At 36.8% G+C, this 13052-nt stretch overlaps 1 protein-coding gene across 1 annotated transcript; it reads right to left on the minus strand.

Moving 5' to 3' along the window:
* Window positions 1–2979: 2979 nt before the first annotated feature.
* LOC145795852 (uncharacterized) lies at window positions 2980–3839 on the minus strand. The gene is made up of 2 exons (XM_082880779.1): window positions 3311–3839; window positions 2980–3212 (listed from the first exon to the last, which is right to left on the minus strand). Exons 1-2 carry the CDS (start codon window positions 3837–3839, stop codon window positions 2980–2982), a joined length of 762 nt encoding a protein of 253 aa, XP_082736905.1.
* Window positions 3840–13052: the final 9213 nt, after the last annotated feature.

Consider the following 13052-nt stretch of genomic DNA (forward strand, 5'->3'; position numbering starts at 1 on the left):
ACGAGAAAATGTTCATGGGCCCTATTGAAAATGTGGACCATGAACATCCATCACAGCAAAACTAGTAAAACAAGACATAATTTTTACACACCCCGCAAAGGTAGGTATAAAAACAAGAAGGATTACACAATTTTATAATTAAAATACACATAAATAAAAATTTCTTGACTCCATCAGCGCTACAAGTAGCCCTCCACACAATGACAATAGCAACCGAAACTATGCGATTGTAAGACTCCAGAACCAAACAAGAAACTGCTGTACACGGCTTCCCAATCGTAGTGAGCCAATTGCAGCAGCCAAGTCGAAACAGCAGCCATTCAACCAAAATATTATGCTTTCCAATACTAGTCAAACCTTGCATCAAAACCTCAAAGAGCTTCGGATGTTCCAGCAGGATATTCCAACATGTAGTGCAAGCATTAGCAAACCCTGTCCAGAAATAAAAGAAAGATGAGCATAGCCTATACATTATGTGGCTAACCATAGTAACATCCAGCACATTGCTACAACACACATTATATGAGCTCACAACACTCAACCCACTTTTTAGAACCTCACAACACTCGAAAACACTAAACTACTACTGCTCCAAGTACCTACATATAAAAGAGATAACAATACATAAATATATGTTAGAACTCCTAAATATGGCTGGTGAAGTATAGGTGTGGTAATATATTGCCCTCACAAGACTCTCAACCCACAAGTATAGGATCTTCACATTGAACACTGCATGATCTTTTTCCATGAATCTGCAAAATGAGCAAACTAATGAGAGAAAACACTCAATATATGCTACCATCACTCAACCCACATTTACGGAACTCCTAACTCTCATTCCAGGGGCTGCAGTTGTCATGATAGTATGGGGAAGCCTCCACGAGCTCAAGAACCAGCTGTCACTAGAATGCTTTGTCAGATTAGTAATAGACATCATTCGAAATCTAACCATATCCACGATACATTTTATAACAACCTCTTCCGTAGTCAACTCCTTACTAAATATTCTATTGTTTCTAGCAAACCACAAATGTTACACAATGCAAGTAAAAACAAGCCTAGAAATAGTTGCTCTAAGAGTTTTACCACCAGCAGATCTTAACACATGGTCTATAATCTCAGGCCAAGGATTATTAGGCCAATCCACATTAAGCCTACCTTTAATACACTCCCAAACTCTACAAGAGAAAGGGCACTCAAAAAACAAATGATTATGGTTCTCAATAGGATCATGACGGAAAACACAGTCAGTGGGATGGTTTGTACCAAACATCTGTAGTCTGTCCCCAGTGTTCAATCTACCTAAGATCGCTATCCAAGTCATAAAGCTAGCCTTCGGAATGTTATAAGGCCCCCATAATAACCTAGCCCAACCAATTTTAGGGAAGGATTTTCTCAGAAAATTCCAAGTTGAATTAATAGAGAATTTGCCATCAGGGAAAATAGCCCATGTAATTTGGTCATTACCCGAGGTAGGGATGACATTTGATGGAGTATGATCAATCAGTTCCTTCACCTCCCAAGATGTGACACAAGGCCAATTCCAAGAATTGTTATGGATAATGTTACTAGCCTTAGCATCCATGCCAAGTACAGTGTTATAAACAATTCTATTGCCAAATTTAACCCACAAAGACCCAAGAGGATGCCAATTATCAAACCAAAGAAAAGCACTCATGCCATTCCCTATTTTGAATTTAATCAAAGGGAAGATAATGGGTCTAAGAGATAGTAGTTTCCTCCAGACCCAAGAGAGGTCACTAGGCATCTTGATCCTCCAAAAACTTTTACCTTTCAATAAATAGGACTTGACCCATTGGCACCACATTGACTGCTCGCCACCTGAGAAGACGAACCGGACATGCTTAGCAATAGCAGCCTTATTCCAAACTTCAAGAGACTTAAACCCCAACCCTCCCTCAGATTTAGGAGAGCAGACCTTCTCCCAAGAGACTTTAGCACCATGCTTCCTAAGGTCACAACCAAACCAAAAGAAGGATCTAAACAGGCTCTCAATAGCAGTGATAACCTTCTTAGGCAAGATAAACAAAGAAGACTAATACACTTGTATGGAGAAAAGAATCGATTTAATCAATTGAGCTCTACCAGCATAAGAGAGATATCTATTAGTCCAGCTTTTAATTCTCTTAGTAATCCTCTCCACCAGCTGGTCACAATCCTTAGATTTGAGCTTAGTTGAAATAAGAGGGACACCCAAGTATCTAACAGGAAGGAATCCCTCATTAAATTTGACAACGTTCATAAGCTCATCACGCAACTTTTTCTCACACCCCGAGAAGAAGATATGACTTTTATTAGGGCTAGGGGATAAACCAGAAAGACTTTGGAATTCATTTAGCCCATCCTTAATAGCCTTAACAGTAAATACATCCCCTTTACAAAAAATCATCAAATCATCCACAAAACAAAGATTGACAATCCTAGTCTTACCACACCTCCAATGGAAGCGAAAATCAGGGTGAGTAGACTTTTTAGCCAGAATCTCCATAACCAGGACAAACAGATAAGGAGACATCGGATCACCTTGTCTCAACCACCTGGCCCCCTTAAAGTACCCATGCAAACTCCCATTTATACAAACAGAAAAAGATGGGCTCGTCATACAAGCCTTAACCCAGCATATGATATTAGATGGGAAACCCATAGCTTTCAGAACATCAATAACAAAGTCCCATCTAACATTATCATAAGCCTTCATAATGTCCACTTTCATTGTGCATCTAGGAGATGGAGACTTTTTGTGGTAGCCTCTCATAAGTTCTTGAGACAAGAAAATATTATCAGAAATTCTCCTACCTTGGACAAAGGCAGATTGCATAGGATCGACAAGGTTAGGTAAGACAAACTTAATCCTATCAGCAATGATTTTAGATATATATTTATACAACGTATTGCAGCAAGATATAGGTCTAAAATCACCAACTTTTTCAGCATTTGGAACTTTAGGCATAAGGGCTATAGTTGTACTATTGAGCTCTTGAAGGAGCTCACCAGAACGAAAAATGATTTAACAGCTTCCACAACCTCTTTCCCAACCACCTCCCAAGATTTTTTGAAAAAGATGGCAGAATAACCATCCGAGCTAGGAGCTTTGTTAGCCTTCAAAGACTTAAAAGCTTCAATAATCTCCTTATCAGAGACATCCCTAGAGAGCATATCAAATTGGTCAACAGATACCCTTTTAGTGACTAGATTTGAGATTCTATTATAGCCATTATAGTTATCAGAAAAAGGTTCCCAAAAAGGTCAGTGAAGGAATCTACAAAAGATGCATAGATGCCCTCACTCTTAGTAATCCTATCCCCATTATTCAACATGACACTGCTAATCCTGCTTTTATTCACATTGCCTTTGATGGCTCTAAAGAAGAAGTTAGAATTTCTATACCCAAGCCCAAGCCATTGGACTCTAGACTTTTGATGAACCAATTTTTCCTCAACACTACAGAGATCCACATATTTAGCGCAAGCCGCCCTCTCCTCATTTTGAAGGACACTATTCAGAGAGTCTTTGTCAAGCCTAATCTGAGAGGAGAGAAGAAGCTCTTTAGCATGAACCACTCTAGTAGAAATTTCACTGTACTCCTTTTTGTTAAGACTCTTGGAAATGGGTTTAAGAGTTTTAAGTTTCTGACAAACCCTGAACATAGGAGAACCCTTAACATATTTTCTCCAGACCTCATTAACAATGGGTATGAAGTCAGCATGATCAGCCCAAAAATCAAATAATTTAAAGGGCTTCCTAAGATTGGGACCTCTAGGATCAATGGTAACAAGAGGTGGAGAATGGTCAGAAATCCCAGCAGGCAGGAACATAGCAGAAGAGTTGGGATAACAATTAAGCCAATTTTCATTGACAAGGACTCTATCAATTTTAGATGTAATGAATTGATCCCCACCTCTCTTGTTAAACCAGGTAAACTGACATCCTTTGAAAGACAAATCTTCCAAATCAGCATCCAAAATTGTGTTATTGAAAACATCTTTGTTACTATTCCAGCAACTTGTGGAGAAAAATTTTAATTTTTTTCAAACAATTGATATTTTTAGGTAGTTGTGAAATTTTTTGATATGATATGCTAGGAATGAAAATGACAATACACGATTACACAAGACGTCATACTCTCCACTTTCTCCATTTCCTTCTCTCTCTCTCTTCTTCTCTTTCTCTCTCTAGATATGGTGAAAGAGCAGTAGTAATAGCATGGAGATGGTGTGATGATGAGAAGTGAACTCATACAGAGGAGGAGGAAGGAAGATATGATGAGTGCTAGAAAAACTAGTGTGACTGCTAACGTCAGCGCCTACGTATACTTCCGGGCTAGTCTATGGTCCGGATCCAATTGCTATTATTTGGCCCATCTATCCCTAATTGTTGCACCCTTCTAATTAAGGGTGAAAATTTTGAACACGAGAGGCTTTGTTTGGGATAACGTCTTGTGCATAGGGCAAAATAACTTATTTTAACTAAATAGAAATCATTTCATTTTTCTTCTTAAAGAAGTTAAAAAAATTAAAAAATATATTTCAAATGAAACTTTTTAATCCAAAATTAAAATAATAAAAAATTAAAAAGTCAATTCACATTCCAAACAAGTTCTGTAACTTAAATTGTGCACAAAATTAGTGGGTCATCATAGCTTAAATATTATACATTTGATCTTTTAAAACACATTTTATTAACTTATTAATTTGTATTATTTAATAATTTTATATAATTTTATGTGTTTTTATATATTTTAGTATTTATATATAAATTAATCCAAATAATATATTTTAAATATTTTACATATTATTATATTATAAAGTTACAATAAATTACTATACAGTCTACCAAAGACGCACCAAATTTGGGAATTTTAAAAGAAAATAACAGAAAGGAAAAGAGAAAGAAAGAGGGGCGGCCATGCCTCCCACACCCCCTCGTCAACAATCAACAATTATATATATAATAAAATATTTTATTATTATATTATTTGTTTTATTTGCAGGTTAATTCTTCTATAAAAGGAGAAGAAAGCGGAAGAGAAAGAAGGGGGAGAAGAAGGGAGATAGCTCAGTAGAGAGCTCCAGGCAGAGGGGAGGGCTTCGGCCCAAAGTGAGAGTGTTTAGTTTATAAATATTAGAGTATGGTAATTTTTTTTTAGGATAGAGATAAAATTTTGATCAAATAATTAGGATAAGTTGTATTTAGTATTTTTAGTTTTGATTTGATTTGGATACAGTTATATAACTCTGGATCTTTTTGTATAATAAATATTTTATTCAAATCATGTTATACAATGATTTTCACTATTGTATACTAGAATTGTTAGACGAATCATACCTAGGAAGATAGGTCGTGCATCAAAGCGTAGTTTAATGGTGACAGTCCATGCTAAGCAAAAATTCGTGGCTTTCTGGTTTTGATATACAAATTCCCTTGACGATGTATTTATGATCAACTTACATCACAGTATCCAAATCAATGATTTTCTAAAGACTAAGTACAATTACTCTTAATTATAAGGTTAGTAGGGGTAGATTCGAAATTCTAAGATATTTGTTTTATTTTGTTTAATTAATTAGTTTAATTTTCACTCCAAACATTCACAAACAAATATAAATTTTTAAATTAAATTATTCATCATTAGTTCTGTGGATCGACACCTAGTCTTAACCGCAATTCTACGAAGCAGTTGTTTTTACTTGGTTTTAAATAAAATATTTTGGTATGCAAACGACAGCATCAGTGGGTTGGAATTGGTAATTTTTTTGACACAAGTCCATAAATGACACTACCTGATAGCACCAAGGGCGGAGTCAAACCTACACAAACACGAAATTGATATAAATAATTCATTTAATGAAAAATTAGGGGCACATTTTAATATTATTTTCACTAATAGATGGCATGACATTTGTTTAATCTCTTATGTAATTGCATTTAACTTATTAAAAAATATGTGAAATAAGAATTTAAGGATAATATATGTTTTATTTTTGTTTTTAATTGAAGATAATGAATTTTTTGTCTACTATTGGAGTTAAGATAATAAAAAAATATAATAACAAGATATGATTTTTGTAAATGTAGAAAATAAAATTGAGTTGAAATCAAATATTCTTATGAATCATAAAGATTAGTTTCATTAAATTTAACTTGTGGAGAAAAATTTTAATTTTTTTCAAACATTTGATATTTTTAGGTAGTTGTGAAATTTTTTCATATGATATGCTATGAATGAAAATGACAATATACGATTACACAAAATATTAAACAAGTTATATTAGTATGGAGATAAATTTTGATACCAACCCCAAATAACACAACATGACACTCATTCCTAAATACACCCACCAAAAATTTTGTCCAGGCCCGCTTTCCCTCGATTCCAATTCTTTTGAATTGAGATTTTGAAATTAATTAAATATTATTGTTAAATTCAATGTATAAAGAGAGAAATACAGAGAATAATGTATCTATTGATGTATTATTGATTGTTGTATGTTATTGTATATATTACAAGGAGATGTGCACTCTCTTTTATAGAGAGGAAAAGATACATAGGGTGCCAATTAGCACCGAAAGCATAAAGCAAAGGGGGAACACTCATTATGAAAGCTAGACATAATGATACACTAACAATTATGACTAACACTACTAGATGTACATAATATACTAAAGATACTAACACTAATATACTAACATCACTAATATACAATAATATACTAACAGCCCCCCTCAAACTCAAGGAGGATAGGTACTAACCAACTTGAGTTTGGAGAGAGTAACAAAACAGGAAAGTAAACTGATAAAAGAAAATAAAATAGGATAGGAGACACTGTATGGTCGTGTCGAACCGTTGGTGAAAACACTGTATGGTTGTGTCAGACCGTTGTAGGAGCTAACCGGAATCAATGTCGGGACAGTTTATGGGGTCATGCCAGACCGTTTTAGAAGCTGACCGGAATCAATGTCGGGATAGTTTACGGGGTCATGCCGAACCGTTGTAGTTGTAGAAGCTGACTGGAATCAATGTCGGGACAGTTTACGGGGTCATGCCGGACCGGTGTAAATGCTTGTGGTGGTGCACCAAGGAGGCGACTTAGGGAGTGCGCCATGTGGTGGCTTGAGTGGTTCCCATGGTGTGTAACCATGCTCACCATGATATATGTATAACCCCCCCTCAAACTCAAATAGGTGTGAAGATAGAAACCTATTTGAGGTTGAAATAAAGTGAGTGATAAAGGGGATCAAGACAGTTTACGGGGTCATGTCGGACCGATGTAGCAGACACTGTGTGGTCGTGTCAGACCGTTGTAGAAGACAGTTTATGGGGTCATGGCGGACCGTTGTAAAAAGTCGCACCCTCAAAAGTCGTGCCCATTTTATCAAAAGGCGTGCCATCAAAAGGCGTGTCCAATCCATAAAAAGGAGTGCCGGTCATTATGGCGAGGCGCCCATCAAAAGGTGTGCCCATGTTGTCGTCGAGCGTCAAGTGGCGCGCGATGCGCGTGGCTGCCTCGGCTATTTAACCAAGACGGAGGCTGAGGCCGAGGCAGAGGCTGAGACAAAAAAAAACCTGCGAAAATCCTTTGAAAAACTCGTCTGTTTCTGAGAGAGAAACTCTGTAACACTCTGGTGCCCAGAAAATTTTGCTGAGAGAGATACTCTGTAACACGTTGGTGCCCAGAAAATGGCTTCGTCTTCCCGTGGTCTGCTCACTCTCTTTCCCGACCTCAATGAGTCAACAAGAGAGATAACTGGTGCGGTGGCCAGTGAACCTCAACCAAACACCTCTGTTTTTGCTCCATTGAACTTTCCGATGCGGTCGGTGGAGCAAAAAATGACAGTGCAAACGGATATTGAAGCCAATCAGTATACATTGAAGTCATGCGTGGAGACGATGACTGCAGTCACAAACTTGTCGCACCGGCTGCAGAGTAGGACAAATGAGGTGCAGCAGTTAAACGCCCAACTGGCTCTGCTCCAGCGCATGTATAAGGATGCGCGAGCAGAGATAAGTGTGCTAAAGGCGGAAAATAAGGAGATGAAGCGGAAGGCCACCGTGATGTTCCGATTTGGAGGTCCGCCATATGCTGCAGTGGAGGAGCAGGGAGTAGTGATCGTGCCCAGTGGAGTGGGAAACACGGAGGCAACACCGTCAAGGGCCGTCTAGGACGGAGGCAAGAAGAAGAGACCGGCGGCAGAGTAGAGAAGGGAAAAATCCCACTGTGGGTGTGGTTGTTTGGTTGTGTTTGTTTGTTTGTTGTTTTTTTTTTTTTTTTTTGTGTAAAATTGTGATCGGGGTGATCCCTGAGATGAATAAAATATGGGTTGTTGTGCAAATCCGAATGGCTTGAAGGGACAAGACTGAGCAGAAAAATGAGATGGAATGAATAGAAGTTTTTGTTTTTTTTTTTTTTTTTTTTATAATAAAAGATAAAAAGTTGGGCGGTGGAAGGAAGAAAAAGAAAAAGAATATATATATATATAGATATAGATAAGATAAAGAATGTTGGGACGGTAGAAAATGTGATGATGGTTGGTGAGTGGGATATATATATATATATAGATATATATAAGATAAAGAATGTTTGGGCGGTGGAAAATATGATGATGGTTTGTGAGTGTTAGGTTTTTTTTTTTTTCTGGAATATAAAAAATAATAATAAGATAATGGAAAAAGGGTGATGCTCACTAACGAGTTGTGGAATAAGAAAATATTGATGGAAAAAGAAAATAAAATAAAATAAAAGTAGGGATAAGAAAAAAATATATTATAATAAAAAAAATATAGATATATATAGATATTAAAATAAAAGAAGAAAAGTGTGAAATAACGTGGGTGGTGGATGTGTGATGGATGAGAAAAAGAGGAGGACAAAACTGATAAAGTGGAGAGAGAGAGAAGAGGGCCTGTGTCTTTATTTATTTTTGTAAATTCATCTTTGCAGATCACCACGTGTTCATCCTCTCGCCCCCTTGCCTCTGAGTTTATTTTATTCCCTTCCTCAGATGGAACCGGCATGGGAAGATATGAAGTTGTGGGATCAAGTTCAGAGGCAGACTACAATATTGACTGTTATGATCGCACCAAGGGCGAGGCCGGCACCGGCAACATCATCGAGGCGGTGCGTCACGTTCGATCCGTCATGGGTCAGACGCGAAGCGGGCAGGCCGCGCGAGTTGGGGTAGTCGCGCGGGGGACAGTGCCTTGAGTGACTCTGTCGCAGGCCGGCGGCGGGGCCTAGGCTAGGACGACGGGCGGCATGCAAGTAGTGGTGGTCTTCGGTGGCTGTGGGAGCAAAAAAAAACTGAGATCCAGTATGCCCAAATCTCTGAGGTCGCTAGGCTGAAGTGAAGCAGCAATGGTGAGTAGCAACTTGGATCACACGGCTGCGGCGGTCGCGACGCGGGGACTGGTCGGTGGTTGGGTCACGACGCTGGGATAGGTCGGTGACTGGGTCGCGACGTCTGCGGCAGCCGGAGCTGGGACAGGTCAGTGGTGTTGGTCGGGGCTGTGATGGTAGTCAATGTGCACACTTGTAGCCTTTGGTTTGTTGAAGAAACAAGGCTACCTGGGGTGGCTGTGGATAAGAAGATCAAGTTAGTGTTGTGTATGTGTCTGGGTGGACTGGGTGAGTTAAGGACAGCGACTCGAAGGAGTTGGACGTGTAGGTGGTGGACTCGAAGAAATTTCAAGGTATGTGTAGAAAATTCTAGCGGACTAGGTTGAGGTCCGGCGGGCGGCCAAGGCGAGGTTGTCGCCCGCCGGTGAAGCGAAAAATACTAAGTTCTTAACTTAGCTCTGATACCATGTTAAATTCAATGTATAAAGAGAGAAATACAGAGAATAATGTATCTATTGATGTATTATTGATTGTTGTATGTTATTGTATATATTACAAGGAGATGTGCACTCTCTTTTATAGAGAGGAAAAGATACATAGGGTGCCAATTAGCACCGAAAGCATAAAGCAAAGGGGGAACACTCATTATGAAAGCTAGACATAATGATACACTAACAATTATGACTAACACTACTAGATGTACATAATATACTAAAGATACTAACACTAATATACTAACATCACTAATATACAATAATATACTAACAATTATATTAATTCACTATATGTATATTTATATTTTATATTAGATGATCCTTGTTTTACAAAATTGAAGTATTTTTTTAAAAGAAAAAGTAGGTTAGTCAACATTTATCATATCCTGTTTGTGCTTTTAAAATTATTTAAAATAAGCATGTTAGGTGGACTAATATAAATATGGGTGCTCGACTCATAAATTTAATAGTCACGTCTTAGAGTGTGGTGAGGGGAATGTTAGGAATTCAAATTAATAGAGCAGTGGCGACCCTTTTAATTGTAATTTAATTTTACTAACAAACTAACATGCTACAATCTTGCCCAAAAAAAAAACTATTAAAAAATAAAAATCATAATTTCAAATATTTTAACAGATATCTCATTTGCAGATCTACACACCAAATCATAATCTCATTTACTGAGAAAAAAATTTCAACACCTACACAGATGTATGTCGTAAAATCAATAGATAGCTAATTTGAATATATTTTCACAAATTAGTAATTTTAACAGATAAATAGAGAAAGAAAAAATAAAAAAAAATACATAAGAAATAAAAAAAAAATCAAAAGATCTCAAAATAATTTGGACAGATGAGTGATAGCTTAAAACAATTTTGTAACCAATATGTTAAAATAAATTTAGACAGATTAATATACATATGTTAAAAATAATTGGGATGGATATACTAAAAGATTTGGATAGATAGGTTAAAAATATTGAGAAAAATAAATTAAAATAATTTAGATAGGCTTGAAAAATTGAATAGATAGAAAAATTGGACAGATAGATAACATTTATGGAACTAAATTTGTTGTGCATGGACTTTTCACCAACAAAGTCAACAAATGGACCCTTATGTCCCCACAAAGTGTTGAAAAATTTGATTTTATAGTGACTTTAATGTAAAATTAAAGTACGTCCCTACCACTAGTCAAGATGGGATCAAATGGGTTTAGATTCTTTGCAACAAGATCTTTACACTACAAAAAGAATGACAAAAAATCATTAAAATTGAATGAAAAATTGTCTCATAAGGTTGGCCTCATGAATGAGGTATTGGGAATAGTATATAACTACCTAGCCAACATTAATTGTAGAGGAAAGTATTAATGAGTATTTAAATCTCAAGATTTTGATAAGGGTATGAGCCCTTTGAGGAATCCAAATTTTTCGAAAATATTGAGTTATGGATACTTCAAGAATGGGCTTGGGGCAAAACTATTTTTCAAGTTGGTTATACGAAAATTGCCACACACGCGTTGCCCACCTGCCTGAATCGAGTCTAGGCCTGTGAGCCTTAGGCTTGAGGCTTGGATTAGGTTTGGACTAGGCCGGATTGGTGGTCCACCAACCTAATCATTTTGGGCCAAGTCTGTTAGGTGGTTGCTGATATATATATATATATATATACACACACATATGTATATTGTGTGTAACTTACATACTTATTGGCTGCATTTGTTGCTAGCCTTCATGGTTTGGAGGCTCCTCCTCTCTCTCCCATTATGTATAAAAGGAGGGCATCTTCCTTGGTTTTTACACAGAAATTTTTGCTTTCATATTATAATCAGTTTGCTCCTATAATATTATTCTTTTTGTGTAAGAGAATGTTGCTGTTGTTAGTTCACCGAAGATAACATAAGGTGCTTCTATGTTAGCGGGTTCTAAACCATCGTATCCTGAGAGACAAACGTCGGCATACCTTGAACACCCACAGTGAGGCAGCGAATCTATTTTAAAAGAAACTATTGTACCACACAAGATTCGATTTGTTTCTTTGTCTTATTTTAGTCTTTTAGGTTGATATATATTTTTGTTTATCATGTTGTTTAGTATCATGATTTCTTGATATGTAATTTAATCTTATTTTTTTTAGATGCTTGTAATTTAATCTATTAAATATGAATTTGTTTGTTTTTATTTAATATATAATTTGTACAACAATCTTAATATAAATTATATGTTTCTCATAAAATTAGACAAATAAATTCATATATATTTTATAATAGGTTAGTTTATTCCATTTGTTTGCTTCTGTTATGATAAATAAAACGAATAGGAAAGTGTTTGTTTTCTGAAAGAATAAGCATGTTACACTACAAGAATTTACACATTTTGCGACCACTTTGGCAGACCAAAAAAATTTTGGTCGTAAAAAAATGACATTTGGCGACCAAATATTAATTAGTCGCGAATGATCATTAATTTTGGCGACCAAATATTATTGGTCGCAGAAGGTTATATTTTGGCGACCAAAAAATGAGTTGGTCGCAGAAAGTGGTATGCTTTTGCTGACCAACTACAAATTTGGTCGCGAAAGGTCACATATTTTTTGGCGACCAAAAATTTGGTCGCCAAAAACTTATTTTCAGCAACCAAAAAAAATTAGTCGCCAAATTATATTTTTAGCAACTAATATTTTAGTCGCCGTTGATTGAGATTTTGCGACTAAAAAAATTTGTCGGCGAAGGTACCTTTTCTGCGACTAATATTGTCTTTTGGTCGCCAAAAGTTTGGGAGGGAAATTTGAAACATGGAGGGGGGAAATGAAAATTTTTTGCGAGTAAAAAAATTTCTCTCCATCGTACCATCTCCCCTCTCTCTCTCTCTCTCTCTCTCTCTCTCTCTCTCTCTCTCTCTCTGGTCTCTGCAAAAGCTCTTCAAACCCCTACCCTCTCTCTGCATCAGACGCCAAATCCCAAACCCTCATCTCTTTCTTTTGCAAAAACTCTTCAAAACCCTCACTCTCTCTCTTCTTTAGACCCCAAATCCCAAACCCAAACCCCAACCGGCATAACAATGAGTGAGAAGGAGAAGATGGACAAAGAAAATACACACAGACAGAGCTCTGAACCAGAAGAAAAGAACAAAGAAAGAGAAGTAACGACGGAGAGAGAAGATGGCCGAAAGGAGACGGAAGAGACGAATGCACGC

Source organism: Camellia sinensis, chromosome 7 (assembly GCF_055761805.1).
Source record: "Camellia sinensis isolate YWXY chromosome 7, ASM5576180v1, whole genome shotgun sequence".
Lineage (NCBI taxonomy): Eukaryota > Viridiplantae > Streptophyta > Magnoliopsida > Ericales > Theaceae > Camellia > Camellia sinensis.

Coding starts and splice junctions, on each gene's coding strand:
- LOC145795852 (XM_082880779.1), bottom strand. CDS start 3,839: ATGTTCCTGCCTGCTGGGATTTCTGACCATTCTCCACCTCTTGTTACC. Junction 3,213..3,310: donor TGGGGATAGGATTACTAAGA/GTGAGGGCATCT, acceptor TCTCAAATCTAG/TCACTAAAAGGGTATCTGTT.